This window comes from Physeter macrocephalus, chromosome 15 (assembly GCF_002837175.3).
Source record: "Physeter macrocephalus isolate SW-GA chromosome 15, ASM283717v5, whole genome shotgun sequence".
NCBI lineage: Eukaryota > Metazoa > Chordata > Mammalia > Artiodactyla > Physeteridae > Physeter > Physeter macrocephalus.
Genome location: NC_041228.1, coordinates 34,303,763 through 34,323,806, shown reverse-complemented (window position 1 = coordinate 34,323,806; position 20,044 = coordinate 34,303,763). Strand labels below are relative to the sequence as shown.

At 36.4% G+C, this 20,044-nt stretch overlaps 1 protein-coding gene across 1 annotated transcript in view; it reads right to left on the bottom strand.

Annotated features, from left to right (window-relative positions):
• Positions 1–4,315: 4,315 nt before the first annotated feature.
• Positions 4,316–20,044, bottom strand: part of UBR5 (ubiquitin protein ligase E3 component n-recognin 5) — a 147,688-nt gene continuing 131,959 nt past the window's right edge. The window contains exons 49-59 of the mRNA XM_024129916.3: positions 18,843–18,954; positions 18,052–18,196; positions 17,088–17,218; positions 15,621–15,681; positions 13,117–13,292; positions 12,838–12,922; positions 11,302–11,457; positions 10,834–10,947; positions 9,267–9,411; positions 7,809–7,894; positions 4,316–4,925 (exon numbers count right to left, since the gene is read on the bottom strand). Coding sequence (XP_023985684.1) covers positions 4,713–4,925; positions 7,809–7,894; positions 9,267–9,411; positions 10,834–10,947; positions 11,302–11,457; positions 12,838–12,922; positions 13,117–13,292; positions 15,621–15,681; positions 17,088–17,218; positions 18,052–18,196; positions 18,843–18,954 — 1,424 coding nt within the window. The 3' untranslated portion in view covers positions 4,316–4,712. The remainder of the gene's footprint in view (positions 4,926–7,808; positions 7,895–9,266; positions 9,412–10,833; positions 10,948–11,301; positions 11,458–12,837; positions 12,923–13,116; positions 13,293–15,620; positions 15,682–17,087; positions 17,219–18,051; positions 18,197–18,842; positions 18,955–20,044) is intronic.

Here is a 20,044-nt window from a genome sequence, read left to right as displayed (position 1 = left end):
GTGGATGAGGCTGGATCTTGTCTTTCTGGTAGGCAGGTCCACGTCTGGTGGTGTGTTTTGGGGTGTCTGTAGCCTTATTATGATTTTGGACAGCCTCTCTGCTAATGGATGGGGCTGTGGTCCTGTCTTGCTAGTTGTTGGGCATAGGGTGTCCAGCACTGTAGCTTGCTGGTTGTTGAGTGAAGGTGCATCTTGGTGTTGAGATGGAGATCTCTGGGAGATTTTCGCCATCTGATATTACGTGGAGCTGGGAGGTCTCTTGTGGACCAGTGTCCTGAAGTTGGTTCTCCCACCTCAGAGACCCAGCCCTGACGCCTGGCTGGAGCAGCAAGAGCCTTTAATCCACATGGCTCAGAATAAAAGGGAGAAAAAATCGAAAGGAAGGAAGGAAGGGAGGAAGAAAGGAAGAAAGAAAGGAAAAAAGGAAGAAGATAAAATAAAGTAGGATATAATAAAGTTATTAAAATAAAAAATATTAAGAAGAAAAATTTTAGAAAGTAAAAAAAAACAAAAAACAGGATGGTCAGAACCCCAGGACAAATGGTGAAAACAAAACTATACAGACAAAATCTCACACAGAAACACATACTCACAGAAAGAGAAAAAGGGGAAAAAATTAATATATCTTGCTCCCAAAGTCCACCTCAACTTGGGATGATTCGTTTTCTATTCAGGTATTCCACAGATGCAGGGTACATCAAGTTGATTGTGGAGCTTTAATTCACTGCTTCTGAGGCTGCTGGGAGAGACTTCCCTTTCTATTCTTTGTTCGCACATCTCCTGGGGTTCAGCTTTTGGATTTGGCCCTGCCTCTGCGTGTAGGTCGCCTGAGGGCGTCTGCTCTTCTCTCAGACAGGACGGGGTCAAAGGAGCAGCTGATTCGGGGGCACTGGCTCACCCAGGCTGGAAGGAGGGAGGGGTACTGATGCGGGGCGATCCTCCGGTGGCAGAGGCCGGCATGACGTTGCACCAGCCTGAGGTGTGCCGTGCGTTTTTCCGGGGAAGTTGTCCCTGGATCCTGGGACCCTGGCAGTGGTGGGCTGCACAGGCTCCCGGGAGGGGAGGTGTGGAGAGTGACCTGTGCTCGCACACAGGCTTCTTGGTGGCGGCAGCAGCGGACTTAGCGTCTCATGCCCATCTCTGGTGTCTGTGCTGATAGCCGCGGCTCACGCCCATCTCTGGAGCTCCTCTAAGTGGCGCGCTTAATCCCCTCTCTTCGTGCACCAGGAAGCAAAGAGGGAAGAAAAAGTCTCTTGCCTCTTCGTCAGCTCCAGACTTCTCCTAGACTCCCTCCCGGCTAGCCATGGTGCACTAACCCCTTCAGGCTGTGTTCACGCAGCCAACCCCAGTCCTCTCCCTGGGGTCTGACCTCCGAAGCCCGAGCCTCAGCTCCCAGCCCCCACCTGCCCCAGCGGGTGAGCAGACAAGCCTCTCGGGCTGGTGAGTGCTGGTCGGCACCGATCCTCTGCGGGAATCTTTCTGCTTTGCTCTCTGCACCCTGTTACTGTGCTCTCCTCCCTGGCTCTGAAGCTTCCCCCTCTGCCACCCGCAGTCTTTGCCCGTGAAGGGGCTTCTAGTGTGTGGAAACCTTTCCTCCTTCACAGCTCCCTCCCACTGGTGCAGGTCCTGTCCCTATTCTTTTGTCTGTTATTCTTTTGTCTCTGTTTTTTCTTGTTTCTTTTGCGCTACCCAGGTACGTGGGGAGTTTCTTGCCTTTTGGGAGGTCTGAGGTCTTCTGCCAGCGTTCAGTGGGTGTTCTATAGGAGCAGTTCCACGTGTAGATGTATTTCTGATGTATCTGTGGGGAGGAAGGTGATCTCCGCGTCTTACGCTTCCGCCATCTTCTCTCAAACCAATCCAAGGTATTTTGAAATGAGTAAACACGTCACATTTAAAATACATTTCTACATTAATCAAATGATGTTTAGAGAAGAATTAATCTCTATGTTCATACCTACCTACTTAGGTTAATGTAAACATTGAAAATATTTTCAATCACTACCCAGGCACAGGAGGAAGAACCTAATCCAGGAGTAGATGATGAACAGAATTACCTTTCCGTAGGTTTTAAGAAGGAAAGGTTTGGCTCTGGGGCGTTTATCACGGGGGCTTTATATTCATGAAAAAAAAGGAATGCTCTTTGGGCAGTGTTTCAGAATCACCTGGGATGCTGTTAAGTATAAAGATTTCTGTTACTACTTATGAGTTACTGAATCAGAATGTGATTGAGAGGATGAGCAAAGCTTAGGAATCTCTATTAACAAGCACAAGAGAATCACACATTCAGAAGCATAAGAACTACTGCCTCAAGGGAAGATCTCAGCTTGAGTTTAGATCTAGATATTGCTGACTACCTCTAAACACACAAAAATAATATCTTTTGGAGAGAAATCGTATCTTCAAGGGAAGTACTAAATAGTGAAATTATGCTATTTAAAAATCCTCTCAATTATGCCCCAGGAAGCCATTTATACTGGGTAATCTTGATATTCAGATAATTCAGGGGAAAGAAAGAAAAGTAGCAAAACTTTGAAAACTTTCAGTAAAGTTCATTCTTGGTCTTCTATTCCTAAATTTGTTTTCAAGTTTCATTAGATTTAATCACTAAACAAGACCAAAAGAGAACTTTATTTTACATGACTTTATTTTACATTTAGAACCATTTTATGCTTTACTTAAAAAAAAAAACAAAACAAAAAACAACCTCTGCTTTTAATATTTCTAAAAGCATTTTAACCAAAATTTTGATTTAGGAAGACTTTAAGACATTGTGCATTATTTTAAATACTTTCATTCTTTCAATAACTATTAAAAATAAGTTCACAATTAGGGTTTCAAATGTCCTAATCATATCTAGTTTGTTTTCATTTAATATTTTATCAATTCCATCATGTGCATACAGAAGTTTTTATCTCTTTCAGACACATCGATGAAAATCAGCTCTTACTCTAATTACTATTTCATTTATTCAGAAATAGCATTTAGACATAAAAACCAATGTCTCATTTTGTAAAGTAACCTTTGGTTAATTTACACATCTCATACATCTTATGTTGTGTATGTTTTAAGTAATACAATGAATTTCACTACTGTCACTTTAGTTTTTAATATTTATTGTGTCAGCAGGGCTGAAAATATCACATGGTTCAGTCTTCTGAAGGAAGTTATATATATATATTATATATATATATTTATATATATAATATATATATATATATATAAAATAAAGCGTAGTGCCTTTGAATGTGAAAAACATCCCAAAGGCCAGGAGTCCTATAAAGAGGAACTGAAAGGTAGGAAAGACTCCAGAGAATTTCTCTCATTTTCAATATGTAAAGTGACTGGTTTAAGTCACTTTACTGAAGACATGGTGAAGAAAACAGTGTTCCTTATTATGCCATTGAATAAAGCTACTAAAACCACAAGAATGGTCCTAAGCTACATAATTAATAGCTCATCAAAAAGAACCTCTCACTTAGTTATCAAATATAAGTGAAGTATAACTTCCTATGCCAAGTAAGGCTCACTTTACTTCCCCCATTTGTAAAAAGAAAAAGTGGCCTGGCCAGTGCCATTCAGGATTCTCTGCTAACTGTAAAATGTGGACTGATTTTCTTCTGTTTATTATAGTCCATGTGTACATTCAGTTCTTTAAATCAAAATTTTTATGCACATAACTGTGTCGGTATATTGCCCTTAGTTTAAAAATGTACAACTACATAAATAAAAACTGTTTCTTCAGTATTACTTGACATTTCTTCTGTAATTTCTTTATTTAAAAAAGTAAAGGTAACAAGATACTTAAAAAAGGCTAGATACAAAAGTAGTTAAGCTGCTCACGAACATTTAAAATTTTCCAAAATTTATCTTCAATAATCATGATCTTATAAAACATTTTACAGTTATCAGAAAGTGCCCAGGCTGAGTTTACATAACTGAAATGCCTTAGTACAAATGCCTAGTTAGAACTGAAGTGCAGTACACCTGACTGACTGCTCATTGAAATAGGGATACAAAGGAAAAAAGTTGATTGTGATAAAGTATTGTGCATTGGCCCCCATCATATGTACAAAAAAGTGCCCTCACTCAAATGAACAAATTACATGCAAAATATTAGTGATATCATCATTTAATATCCTAGAGCTCAATGCAGTCAAACCGCAATAAAAGTGGTTTTTATAGGTAAAAGTGATTTCATCTCTAAGATCTGAATGTTCAGAACTTTTTTTTTTTTACAAGTTCCATATACATGATACACAATTGCAGCCAACCACAAATTAAACACCATAAAAAAAGTTAAAATGAAAACACAGAACATACTTAATTTTTTATTTTGAAATTCCCTATTCCCTCTATACAAGAACCTTTGCTGAAACACTTTCCACAAAGGCAGCAGTGAATTTTCAGAACATTTTACATTTTTTCCCCTCAGCAAAAAGATAAATCACAGTGTAAATTATGTTGTTCTGCTGTCATCTTTGGCTGGGGTTAGACCCAGAAGCTGTTGACTAGCAAACCATTATAGTGAAATGTTGCTAGTGCTCCTCAGGCCTTTAAGCTACAAACTCAGCGAGGAATGTTTGCATTTAATCTCTTTAAGGTACCACCACGGGGTGTGACAGCATTAACTTTCATAAACTTTTATAGACAAATGGAAAAAAATCTACAAAATAAGCTAGTAATATTACACAGCAGTACACACTTTTTATACTCTACACAAAACCAAAATTCTTGGTCTTAATGGCGAGTAGCAATTTCTGTTTGAGAATCTGTTTAGAGGAATAGAGTGGGACGTAAAGTCGAGAAATGCAAGTATTTGCAGTAGGAAGATGCTGGTCATCTGGTGGTCTTATTGTGATGGAGGGCATAGGCTGAAATCCTTCTTCACTGGCTGGTAATGATGGACTTGAGGTCCAAAAGTAAACCTACACAGGAGTATAATAATTACAAGTTTGGCTTTTAAAAGATTAACATTCAACCCTTAACTCTGGCAATATATACATAGAGCCCCATTCTTGTGTTAAAGCCTACAAAGGGGTATTATTTTGAACTGGGTTTTAAATTTATTTCTTGTATTAAAAAGGAAAGTTTCAAGGACAGAAGAGAAAAAAATGTCAGATATGTAGAAAAGTGACTATGTTTCAATGCCTCAGTTTCTGATCTGTAACATGAAGTTACTGGACCAAATGCTCTCTAAGGGCCTTTCCAGTTGCTAAATTCCAAAGAGTATCTCTTAGTGGGAATAAGGTACAAGGTCTCCAAAAAAGGTTCAAAATTCACAGAGGTTATCAAAGTTATTTTGCATTTTATCTACTAGCAAAACAACCCAGTATTTTCAGTGGTCCATTGTGATACATAATAATTTTATAATAGTAATTAAGTGTTCGACAGCATCTACTGTACATCAAAATCCATGCAATAAGCCATGTTAACATTTTGGGGGTTTTTTTTTTTTAGATTTTTTTTTTTGGTTGAGGGGGGAAGATGTGGACCATTTTTAAAGTCTTTATTGAATTTGTTACAATATTGCTTTTGCTTTATGTTTTGGTTTTTTGGCCCCAAGGCATGTGAGATCTTAGCTCCCTGACCAGGGATCGAATCTGCACCCCGCGCACTGGAAGGCAAAATCTTAACCACTGGACCGCCAGGGAAGTCCCAACACTGAGTTTTAAAATGCATCTAATTTGTGCAATATAGCATAAATTACTTTTTCTTTAAATATGATAACCAAAGATATACTTTCCTGAAATATTTTCATTAATACATACCATTCCTCACTGACAGTAAGACAGTGCCTATCTCTTAAGGTAAAGCTTTTAAAATCTTGCATTTATAGTGTACAACAGACAAATATATTCATTATCCCAGAATGACTAGGAAACCTAAACTATTTCCTGAAGCATAGTTTTGTGAGAAATCTCATCTAGAATTCTATAGAAGGAGGCAGGAAAAAAAACCTCTGTGTCAGGGTCTCCAAAATCTTCAAACAACTATAAAAGAGCTGAAAGGTACTGTAGAGGTAAAGCTGGCCCAATCTACTCGTTTTACAGGTAAAAAACAAACAATGTAAAGTGTTTCTCCAAGGATAAATGTGATTAACCAGACAGATGACTACATCGCTGGACCTCCAAGAAGTTAGAAGAGAAATAAATACCAGAGGACTTCTCAGAACTTTTACTAGTGACCTGTGACTCTCCGAGAGGGAAATAAACTATGTAGTCTTACCCCACAATCCTGGGACTAATAATTCAAGGGAAAACAGTTTAGGAAACGCTGTTATATTCTGTCCTTGAGACACATAAGGAAAAACTCAACTCAACAATATGTGAAGGATAACCTCCCAAAAAGGGAAGGAAACGCTGTTATATTCTGTCCTTGAGACACATAAGGAAAAACTCAACTCAACAATATGTGAAGGATAACCTCCCAAAAAGGGAAGAGGAGGAGGTAAGAGACACCTTGGTATAACAGGAGTTTAAAGAGTAAAGCTCACAAATTAAAGCTTCTGCTAAGACATTTTGAGGCCCCTACAGAGGGAGATTCTCTCTCATAAAAGACTGAATAGTTAACAGCTTTCTCTTCCAGTAGAAGGCAGAAATGCAGTGAGATTTAACTTGACCGACTGCACTGAGGATGTATTGGTTTTGCTCTGAATCCAAAGATTGACTCAAGAACCCTAATATGCTATCAGGTACTCCTAAAGCCAACAGGGACAGATATGGTATTAGCATTAGTAGGGACTTTGGGGTTGGTCCACAAGATTGGGAAAGTCAAAGTACATGGAATTATATGGACTCAACCTAGGAAACTACCATATGGCTAAGCCAAAAACAAAACCCAGCTGACAGCTAGGACTGCTGGACAACCTGTCTTGCTATAGTGGAGAAATACTGGAAGGCTCTTGGGGCCACGTAAAGATGAAGGAATGCTAAATGCACGACCCCTTCCCCACAAAAAAATATCAATAAGTTACTGCCTGAATTACAGGTAAATTGGAAACTGCAAGTTTTGTGCTTTCATGCACAAGTAACTTATTTCTCCCTCTCAAATGAAACTGGGGGATCTATCTAGAAATTGGATCATTTTTATACATTCCCTAAGAGGTCTGGTTTAGAGTATTGAGAACTAAGGCTGCTTCAACAGGGGAAATGTCACGGGGAACTATGAGAAATATGAATAGAAAGGATCTCTGAGATTTTCTGGGTAAGGAATGTCCCTCAAATTTCTACAGGAAAGTCTAGACTGCCTTTCAAGGTTAATGGACAGGTTGACTTGGATATACTCAAGGATGGACATGGGTTCCTCAGACCGGACAGACTTTTCAATATAATCAAAGTTTATATCATCTAATTTATGATTCTAAGTTAATAAGTAATAAGATTAAAATCAGAGGTGTAGTACTCATAATTAAGCTACTCTATTCATAGTATACAGAGCAATGAAGATACTATTCAAAAATTTTGCAAAGGTTTGCTGCTAGGCAAAAAGATTAAGGATGTACAAAAGAGGCTGCTAGCATATGTAAGCACTGTAGGGGGAAAAACATGTCTCAACAATAAGCTGGTATTATCTTCTGGGACTAAGGATAGCATTTTAATAGCTAAGATGTATTTCACTCTGCTTACAGTTTTACTCATACTTCTGTTCTAGAGTAGAGAAACAAAACTGCCTTTTATTTCTGACCTTCAATAATTTTCTTAGCCAAAATTAAAATGACCAACCATTACAAATTGAAAACAAAATGCTGTCATACACAGTATTTAAGGTTTTTACATTTTCTTCTACAAATCTTGTGAAACTTAACTTACAAGATCTTGTCGTTCTGTCATGCTCATCTTCTCTACAATTGACCAGAACCAACGCTTGAACTGCAAGAGCTTCTCAGCATTTTCTCCTACAAATGAATATAAATTCAATAAATATACTATATCAGTTGTAAAGCAATTATACTCCAATAAAGATGTTAAAATATATATATATATACTATATCAGTTATATTTTTAGAATATTACTTCTTATAAAAGTAGGGGGGCGCTAACCCTAACAGAGGAAGTTAGGACCACTTGCATAATGTGAAACCTCTTGAGTTCATTAATCAATCCTAATGACCAAGATGACCAAGACAAGAAAAATGAACCACCAGCCTCAAAAATCACATGACTTTAATCCCATCTGTAAGTCATGAGTTTTCTCATGACCTTAAACCAGTGCTTCTCAAAGTTTAATGAGTTCACAAATCACTTGGATTGAGATCTTTTTAAAATGCAGATTCTCATTCACTAGGTAGGTATGGGGGAAGAAAGGGGAGAGGAACCAGAGATTCTGCATTTCTAAAAAGCTTCCAGATGCTGCTGATCTGAGGATCATACTTGTAGTGTCTTTAGGTATTTTTTTTCCTGCTTCTAGGTTTCTGGTTTGTAAATAAGCCAAGTTCTTATCTCACAAGTATTGAAAATTATATTAATAAGTGGCACAAAAACTACTACGCAATAATCTATACGTTGCCAAGCATGAAGGAAAAACAAGAAAATTTATCCAAATTTAACTTACTATAATTTGGCTGAAGCTGTTTGCAAAATATGAAAAATAAAGGGGAAAAAACTGGTATCTTCATGTATGCAATAATCTTGGACTAGAGTTATAGTCCTCTCAGGAATTTCTTGGAGCTTCCAGTGTTTTATTGTGTAGTCACAGCTAAAAAGTCTATTCCTAGAATATGGGACTTGAAAAGAGTTGCAACAAATCAAGCACTAAAGATGAATGTTATTCTAGGATTATCACTACCCTCTTGTTATTCTTTCTAGATTCTCCATGTGTTTGTGTGCTCTTATGACTTTCTAAGTATGCTTTGGATCTGGTTCTACAAAGCAAACATCATGTAGTCAAATTCTTTAATTAGAATTTAAAGGAACATGAATAGGGAAAGGCCAATAGAACTGTCAGTCACATGGATTATTTTTTCTTAATTATTAATAGTATATAAAAGTCCTTTTCACACAGTTGCTCAGAAGGAATTTTTACTTGTACCATAGTGAACCATACATTTGTTAAAACCTAGAAAAATTAAACAATAAAAGAATTAAGAATGACCTAATGCTAAGCTATCATAGTTCAAACATATCTTACAATATATCTGTAAAAACACCTGAGTAATACAGCATTTCCTAAGCCCCTGTAAATATGTAAGAACCAGAAACTCAGAAAACTGACTGACCAAATTATCTATGTAGTTTATTCCTTAAATAAACATTAAAAAAATTTCATACCTGATTCATCATTGAAAGAGGTGAAACTGATCAGCATTTGCACATTAACTTCACCACAGCCATTTACCAAAAGCCTAAAATCTTCTGCTGTTAAGTCTTCTAATGAATTTTTTGGAAGCACATCCAGTAGACCTTTCCTCATTGCCTAGAGAATTTCAAAAATAAAAATTTTTGTTTATTACTATTACTATCAGTACTTTATTTTCTACATAGCATTTATTATTGTTAAAGTCCAATATCTAATTTTAGCATCCTAAGAATACTAAATAATTCTAAATAATACTAAAAAATTAAGTTCTATATTTTGAGTTTCTTATTAACAGATTCAAAAGAGTGGCAGAGGGAAAAAAGGGCTACAGGTTCAAAAGTGAAGGAGTATTGTTACATATCAGGAGTTAACAAAAATAATTTTTTAAATTATGTTAATAACAAACAGGCTAGTCATTAAGAATAGCTTCAATCTGTCAAACGTGCTATCCTGTCAACATCCTAGGAAGAGTGATAATGACAAAAACAAACATCCCTGACACAAACCCAAAATCTAGCTTACTGAGAAATTACCATGTGTCAAGAACTGTTCTAAGCACCTTACATATGTTAACTCATTTAATCCCATCCTCATTTTGCAGAGGAGGGAACCAAGGCACAAAATACTTAAGTAGTTTGCTAATGTCATACAGCTAGAGGGGGCTGCAGCCCCCTGAACCTGAACCCTGACAGTATGATTCCAGAGCCCACACAATTATTCCCAGCACAGGGATCAGAAACACTTCATAAACATTCTTCAATAGGAGAAAGAGCGGGCCTGATGTTGCTCTTTAAAAGAGCCTGATTGGAGGAATGGTCCTTGGTTTTTAGAATTTTCCTTACATTACTAACTGTTGTGGCTATTTTGAATGCCTGGGACAATAAACCCTGCTGTACCACCTTGCCTAGATTATTTGTGCAAAGAAGGTGATTTATGATGAACACGTGTTTTTCCTCTGGGGGTCTGAACTGCTTACAGGACTGGCCTCCAATAAAAACCCTGGGCACTGTGACTCTTAAGCAGGCTTCCCTAAACACAAACACTGCACATGCATGGTTGTAATTCACTGCTGGAGGAAGACGTATGTTCTTTGTGACAACTCATGCCCCAAGAGAGAGGACTTTGGAGCCTGTATCTGGATTCCTCCAGACTCTGTCTGATGTACTTTTTTCCCATTGTGAGAGTCCTTTTGCTATAATAAACCATACCGATGAGTACAACTGCTTCCAAGTCCTAGGAGTCCTTCTAGTGAGTCACTAGAGGTATGGGGTGGTTGCAGTACCCCCAAAACAGTAGTCATTTCAGTCCCACAAAGCATCCTTACCAAATCTACTTTCTGATGATTACATGGTTTTTCCAAGTAGTTCTACCCAAAAGAAAGGTCTGGATTCATGTGTAATTTACATTGTATGTAAATTCATTTTGGTTTAAAATTTTTGACCTTTTATAAGCAAGCTGAATACACTATGAGCTAGTTTAAAACACAGAAGACACAAATAGCCTCATCAGATCAAGAAACATTTTCCAGAAAACACTTACATGTAATGGCTGTTCCGCAACTACCAACATTCTGTGTTCAGCATACTTCCGTACATACTCATACACATTCTGAGGAGTGACTGGTATATTTACACCATTAGGAATAAGTTCCACCTGTGAAAAATTTAGCAGTGCCATTTAAAAGCAATTTTGTCAAAGCAGTAATAAGTTAACAGTTCATAAAACAATTTCCTAAAAATTTAAAATCTAAAGACAATTCTGTATCTGACAAGTATCTAAGGGATGCAAACATTCTAGGCCTAAGTAACTATAAACTCTTCGACCTCTCAGTGTGTCTCACTAATTCTCCATCCATTCATCTCTTTCTCTCCATCTCCTACTGTGTCTTCTCTGTGTGTGTGTCTGTCTTTCTTGGTCCCTATTTATCTAAATTGTTTTTCTAGATGTCAAGCACAACAGACTAACCAATTCTCCTGCCAGAATCAGAAAACCACACATTTGCTTTACCTGTCCTCCACCCTCTTCTTTACACAGGTCAATTGCAAATGCCAAATCCATCGCTGAGAAAACAGCATCAGCATCTGAACTCTGAGAAGCAAGTATTAGTTGCCGCAAACTCTCATACATCACAGGGTCAAAAAAAGCAAAATCATGCCAATTGACCTAAGAAAGTAATCATATGAAAATCAATTATGAAAGAAACATCTTAACTGAATTCATTAGTAAGTTGAAATCTATGATAAAGAATTTTATCTAATTTGAAGATTATTCTTTATCAGTTTATCTTCCACTAAATATAACTGATCTAAAGAGGTAAAATTTTAATACGACTTTGGCTCTGATAAATACATTTAATTTTCAAAGCATGGAAAATATGCATTAAAAAAAAATTTAAAACCAGGAGTATTAGTTTTTTTTTTAAGTAATTTATTTGTAGAAACCAGCACTAATTATTGCAAAGTGATTATGCCGAGCAACTGGTCCCAAGCTAAATACACATCCTGTTTAGCCTTGACAATAATCATAAAATACAGATTATTAATTCCAGATGATAAATCTGATGCTCAGAGGAATCCAGTAACTTGCTGAAGGTCACATCAGTGGGTTAAACTTGAGTCTATTTGATTCCATAATCTTTTCCATAAACCTTGTTAAAGGCTCAACATTTCTATGTTGCTGAGCTTTAAGTCCAGTTCTTCTTTCTCTGCACAAGAACATTTTAGCTGGAACACTTTAAGAAGTCAATAGAGTCAGAGTTTAAAAAAAAAAAGAAGAGGAAAAAATATGTATCATAGTATGATATGCTGTAATAATAGAAAATAATATTCACCAATGGGTTTGAGTAAAGAAAGTTATTAACAGACCACAGCTTTAACAATGCTAATCATATCAGATGTGTGTTGTGCATCACTAGAAAAGACTGTAACATATTTTGTTTTGCGATTATAATTAGTATTATGCATTAATTTAAAGGATGTCGTTTCTCTCCCCCAACCCCGTCGTAAAGGAATGTACCAGCTGTCAAACTATCAAAACACATCAAGAAAATAAGCTAATTCTGTCACCCAGTGATAATTATCAAGCATACTATGCTATATTTCCTTACATCCTTTTGTCCCCTCTACCCACCTACACCTTATGTATATTTTTGAAACTGGGAATGCTCTTTTCAATACAATACTACTTCTATTGTCACTAACTGTTAGAACTTACTGAGCACTTACTATGTGCCAGGCACTATACTGTTTTCTTTACCATTTTATAAATGGGGAAATAGGCCATAAATGTCAAGGGATTTGTCTGCAACAGGATCCAGGTCTGTCAAACCCGCCAAACCCGCCAAACCCACCTGTGTGTCACCCATTCTTCTATGCTCTCTCCTCCATGTATTCAGATTTTCCCCATGTCATTAATGTTTGAAAATGATTTATAATGGCTATAATGCTTTAAAATTTAATACTAATTTAATGCTATATATATAATTATTTTATAAAACAAAGTTTTTGCAATGTAAAAGCAGTTAGGTTCATTAAAATCACTTACTTTCCTACCAAGCAACACTTTAATCACATGTCTATTCAGTGTGATAGGACATAGTTCATTCTGTAATAGACACAGTCCAAGAATCCTAAAAATAAAAAGCAAATAGTATTTAAATTCAAAAATAACTCTAGAACACATAACACCCCACACATACGTAATATACATAAAATATGTTGAGAAATTTTTTATAGTAGAGCGTATACACATTTTACAAGCCAATATATTTTAGAAAGTCTCATAAACTGATTTTTTAAAAATTCAAATACAAGATTATTTTACCTGCCAATGTTTCTAAAACAATTCAACCTTGCTTCTGTGTTTTTGCCAGGCCTTGGAGTATAAAATCCTCTTTTTCCAGGTTGGTAAAACAAAGGGGCATTGTCATCACCATCATCTGTGTCATCTAAATCCATATCTACTACACTTCGACTAGAACCATGACGCTTTCGGTTTTCCTAATAATAGAGTATCAGAGATTAAGCCCCAAGATTGATTTTATTTGTTTGTTTACATTTTAGTATATGTGTCTACAAGGATTATTTTTTATTAAAAAATGCCATTATAACTCTCTTTTAAATTAACAATAATAATAATCCAGATACCCTCTCCAAAAAAACTAACAGTAATATTTTTTTTTTTTTTTTTTTGCGTTATGAGGGCCTCTCACTGCTGTGGCCTCTCCCATTGCGGAGCACAGGCTCCAGACGCGCAGGCCCAGCGGCCATGGCCCATGGGCCCAGCCGCTCTGTGGCACGCGGGATCCCCCCGGACCCGGGCACGAACCCGTATCCCCTGCATCAGCAGGCGGGCTCCCAACCACTGCACCACCAGAGAAGCCCCAACAGTAATATTTTTGACATTACCCAAGATTGATTTTTAACAGCAAAACATATGAACTGGTTCTCTAAATCACTTAAATGTAAAGTTCGATAGGTAAAGCCACATTCATATTTAAATGTAAATAAACTTTAATTCATTCTTTCAGAATTGTGATACACGAAGCTTGTGCCTGTTAACTTCTCTATCCATTTAAGTAAAATTATTTAATGGAACTCTGGTAGCTTCTTTCACCTTGATTCCTTAAATATATTTTCCTTGGATATAGAATTCTGGATTGACAATTCTAAAAGCACTTTAAGGATGATGCTCTCTGTTGTCTTCTGGCATTCACAGTTTCTGATAAGAAATCCACTGCCTTTCAAATCACTGTTTATCTATATGTAAGGCACTATTCTTTGCTTCCTTATTAGTTTTACAGCAGCTTGATTATGTATCTAGACACAGTTTTCTTTCAGTTTATCCTTTTTAGGGTTCACTGACCTCCTTGAATCTATAAATCTATGTCTTGCATCAAATTTGGGAAGTTTTCAGCTATTATTTCTTCAAATATTTTCCTGTAACAATCTCGTTCTCTTCTGGGTACTCCAATGACATGCATGTCTGATATGGTCCAACAGGTCTCTGAAAACTGTTGTTTGTTTGACATCTTTTCTCCTTCTATTCTTCAGAAGGGATAATTTCTATCTATCTTCAAACTGACTGATGAATTTTCCTCTGTCATCTTTGTTCTGCTATTGACCTATTCAGTAAATTTTTTCTTTCATACATTGTACTTTCTAAAATGTTCCCTTGGTTCTCTAGTTTCTACTTCTCTGTTGTGAACCTCTACCTTTCCATTCACTTGTGTTTATTTATCTTTACCTCACAGAACATGAGATAATGTCTTTGATAATTCCAACAAGTGGGTCATCTAAAGGCTAGCATCTATTGGTTCTTTTCCCAGGAGAATTAGTGAGTCTCTGTTGGTTCTTTGAATGTTGAGTAATTCTGGAGTGTATCCTGGACATTTTGAATACTAAGTTGTAAAACTCTGGGTCTTGTTAAAATGATATGGAGAATGTTGATGTTTTTTGGCTTTGGTAGGCAATAACCTGGTTATGTTCAGCTTGGAACTGTCATCTCGTGTGTGCAGTGGTTCCATTACCAATTAACTTTTCAAAGCCTTTTAATTATACTATTGGGTCTGCCCCGCATATGCACCATATGGGATAGTCTGGGACTTGGACAGTGGTTTATACTATAGTTTATTTCTTAAGTCTGGGACTTGGACAGTGGTTTATACTATAGTTTATTTCTTAAAGCATGTACTACCTTCCAGTTAAGAAGGAGTAATGGCGACCAGTTTTACTCTCCTGCCTGAAACAAAGCTTCAAAATAACAGTTTTTCAAATTTTGACTTCCCTCCAATCGGTGTGCTGTTGTTTACTTTTCAGAATCCTCAAGCAGTTCCTTTTTGTATTTTGTCCAGAGTCTTTAGTTGTAGTCAGTGAAAGAGGTAAGATTATATCTTGGCTGGCACTGAAATTCTCAGGTAGCTTACAAATTGAAATACATCATGCACTTTAAAAAAGCCTTCTTACTGCTATACCATACGTCACATTTTCTCTGGATCTCTGCTGCTTACTTGAGGAAGGAGACCTAGGAACCCATAGGACTGCTCTCCTTCTCTGATATTATTTAATGATATCTCTAATTTAAGCTTAATTCAGCCTGTGCTCAAGTGGAGGCAGCCAGTGAGTGGGGTTACACTGAACCCTACCTCAACCAGTCTTATTACTGGATTCTGTATATGACACCTTTATACTTATCTTTGCTTTTTCCTCTACTGTATTCAAGCATTTTACTTACAAAAACATAGTTTCTTTGTAAATATGCTTTCCTCTCCCTTCTGTAATTTAAATTCCAAGTGCTTATTATTAGCACACGTACAAAATGTCCCTTACCTGTACCTTTTCTGAGGAGTCTAATAACCCAAGATCCAGGATACTATCAGCTCCATTTTCCCTAAAAACAAACAAACAACCTTTCACATTTCAGATCACTGAAATTCTAGAATTTAGTGTAGAGAAAACTATATGCATTTAAATTTATAAGAATATATAAATACATTTAAGTTTTGAAGTAAATAAATATCTAGGACACTTAGCAGTCTTAATGCAGTTCTAGGAACAGAAATGTCAATAATATACACAAAAACACAGGATGCTACATGTATGATCCAAGACAATGAACTAAAGGCTACCTGATTTAAGACAAAATAAATGCAGTCTTCATAGGGGTACTGAAACGAGCTCAGGGGAAGCATTGTAAAACAACAGAAAAATGTTCAGAAAGCAACCACGATAGGAATCAAATGCTCTAGGGTATTTAATTATTCTAGAATACTAATCAATCCACTGTTCGAGCCATAAAGCCAGGTGAAAGCAGTCAATATTATATATTCTTGCATTCAATAGAAAACACTTCTAAATTAGCAACCCTTACATATATTTACAAATATCTTTTTTATCAAAAACACACATTATTTGCAACTTCTTCTGTAATGGGCTAAGCTATATCAGTGTGTTGATACTTCCAGAAACAGGGAAGAGGAATAAAGACATAGTACATGAAAGTCAAGAGAAGAAAAATAGTAACAGCAAAGAAAATAAACTTCTAGCAATAGTCTTTGGCTTGGACCATTCAAAGGCTCTGAGACAGGTAAATAGCTGGAATAGGTAAGTGGCTATTTAGTTTCAGGGCTTAGCCTACCCACTTATCCATCTCTAGGACTATATCTAATCTAAGTTCCTCATTCAATATCATGACTAGGAGAAAAATAAAGACATTTTCATCTAAAATAACACTTCAAAGCCTTAAACTGGATACAGAGTAGCCCCAGTAGGGCACAGATTAATTAAGTATGGCATATCTTCCTGTCACTTTTACCTGTCACCTGGGGAAAGGAAGGATAAGTAATTTAACTGTTAGATATTTTTAAGTTTTATATTAAAACAAATATACTATACAATAAAAAGCAAAAACTTGCATGATTTTTAAGATAAATCAGGAGGTCTAAAAGAAATTTCATGTTTATTGCAAGGACTCAGGGATTACACCCAATTCCTTGAGGTATTTGGCCTCTGCCATTAAGGGTATTCACGTGGAGAATGAGATGTACTTCTTTTTAAGTTAGTTTCTAAATAAGGTTCATAAAAAATCTTCAGAACCTAAAGTGACTGCTAAAATTCTGCCCTTCTAAATACATGTGAAAGTCAGCTGTCTCACTCATGGATTTTAAGCCATCTCTTAAAAAGCCATTTAAAGTCTTGTACTGTTTAGTATAAATTTTAAGATATGGTGATAGCCACATCCTAAAAATAAAGTAGCTGATGTTTAAACTAAAATGTCTTCCCAATTGTATACATTACCGTCCATGTGCAATAATGAGTTCCATGGCTTCATCCACTCTTGCTCTCAGAGAATCTTCACTTGCTAGAAGAAGAAGCAGCTGAGCTGGGGATAATTCCAGCAGCATGCCAGTGATTTTACTTGCAAATGCCTGTAAATGACAAACAAATGTTACATGCTTCTACTCTCTGAAACCTCTTGTCTAAATCAGCAATCTTTTATCAGAAAAAAAAAAAAAGAAGATGAAAATGTAAGAAACTTGGATAACAAATAGGAAAAAAAAAAATTCTGAACCAGTAACGGATTTTATTAAATTGGAAGCTTAATTACAGAAAACCATGGTAGGGAATTAAACAGTCCACACTAGCAGTCTTATTAAAGCTAGTTTAATATTGGTTGACAAGCCTTTTTTAAAGGTTTTTGATACCCATGAGTAAACATAAAAATACTCAATTTTCATTTTTTTCCCTTCCTCGAGACCTGGAAACATTTTTTTCATTTAGTGTAGCAAAAAAGAGGGAGGTAAGAAGTGAAGGAGGGAGAAGGAGAAAGAAAAAGATGCCTATATTTAAGGCTAAGGATTCACTGAAATATAATTGGTTGACTCTGTTTTACTATTCTTTTGCTATAACATGTACATATAGAAAAGAGTGAAGTACACTATTTGCAATGTGTTCTAGCTGCAAAGTAACAATAATTTGTACAAATAAGGGTACAAATAAATACAATGAACAGATAATTCCTTAGCACACAAGGAAATTACTAGGTAGAATGCCAACCTGGCATAGGTAGTAAAAACAACATCAAGCTATATACAATTACTCTCCAGTAAGTCCTGCTTCTTTCCCTCCCTAAGCTTCCTTTTTATCGCAGTCCTCAACCACATGGCTTTCCAGTAGCTGGCAACTTTTTAAAATACCAGCCTTAACTGAAAACCAAAAACGGCACAGCCAGTTAAGAGGTAGCTAAGTACACCATACATACTGGTTGCATTGCTTGTACACGGGGATAAAGTCTCTCTCCGAGCGCCTGACGATGTGCTGGCAGAGGATCAGGATCATCACTAGGATTTCCTTCAGAGGCTGGTCTGAAGGGCCTAGTGTCGATGGAAAGCTGTCTTCTAAAATCCCTGAAAGATGAACAAAGCTATTATGACTTCATTTCCCTTGTCTGCAAAATGCAATTATCAGTGCAACTAGTAACAAAGTTGGAAAACCAGAGCATACAGTTAGCTCCAGTTATGGTACTAGGGTGGAAGAATGCCTAAAGAATGATGGTGGGGAAATAAAGATGGTCTAGATTTTGTCACTTGAAAATCTATAAATCTGCGATGCACAGGTTAATTTGATTCTAAGGGAACAGGACCTTAAAATACCAGAAATCAAGAGCCCACCCATATTTACTGGAAATTTTAGTCAAAAGTAAAATGCTACCCATCCTAACACATGAAAAATTAGAGGTTTAAATAAACACAATTGCCACAATTAAAATTTTAAAACAAATTTAGGAAAGCATGATATGAAGTTAATAAAAATTTCAAAAAATTAGGAACTTGAGCGGGATCAATAAAAAGCCAATATAATTTCAACTGCCTCTGGGTTTTTAAAGCAGAATATTTTAATAACAGTTGGTTAGACTTTTTAAGTTACAATACATATATCCAATTATTAAAACTTTCATTTTCTAAAAGTCCATAATTGAGACTCTTATTTACAGGCCTACCTCCAATTCATCCAAAAAGATGGTACTCAATAAAAGACACAAAATTATCTCACCTATCCCGATCTCTCCGAGAACCTGCTCGCAAGCCACTACTCCTCCTCATCTCCCTTTCTCTCTCTCTTTCCCGATCCCTCTCTCCTCTGTTCCTTAATCTCTGCATTAAACCTGGAAAAAAATATGAAATACACTTTGTTTAGATGAATGTAAATGCAGCTACTTTAAATGTTAAAGTCAATGTGAGGACATGAGACAAACATAATAAGAACATGACAACTGTAGATCATCTTCCTTATCATCTGTGTAAGTGCCTTTCTGTCACTCTCCGTATGGTTTTGAGGGTTGGGGGTGATTCTGTAGAATGAACCTGGTAGGTAATAAATGTTCACTCAGTACTTGTTTAATGAATTTATCCCCTTGTTATGCCAAAGCTGTGAAATAATATGTAGCAAGTGGGGCTATGTTAGTTCCACCATAAATAATAGATTTCTTACATATGTGAATATCTTCTCTATTCTTAGTTTGTGGCATTAAAGGCATTATAGCCACCCAGCTATTATTATTCTTAAAACCTTAAGCATAAACCAGGGTATGGTTTCCTAAAGAGTAAGCAGAAAAGTTATTTCTGAAACGTCATGACTTCCCAGGTTTCCTCATTCACATCTGACAATTTCTTTTTATTATAGGACTATAGAAAGTCAAATGGTGAAACTAATGATGAAAGGCTGAGGTACTCTCCCCATCTTTTCATCCTCAATTCTTTCCAGAGCTCATTCAGCTTTTTTCCAGACCTCAGTCAGCTTTTATGGTGGCAGTTTACAGAACCCCAGTAAGATACAGCTACAGCCTAGGTAAAACACAGGATTTTGTTAGTAACTCCTTCTCCCTCAATTACTATATCCATCCACAAGACTGACGATCTTCTGCCCCTACCTTACATGAACCCCCAATTTCAACCTTTTGTAGTTTTCACATTTTTTAATATGCTAATTGTAATCCTGAAAATTAGGTAAGAATCCTAACCCCAAAGTGCTGATCCTCAAGGAGGCAGAGCTTACACCAGGATGTTAATACAGAAAACCTTATTACCAAAAAACAAAGTCTTGCTAAATTAAACAGTGAAGTTGGTGACACAGCCAACTTACATTTGGTTGCAAGCTCCATCTCATTGGAGACTGGAGCAACTGCAAATTATACTTTGAAAAGCACTGTTCTAGACAATAGCATTTTCTTTTTTTTTTTTTTTTTTTTTTTTTTT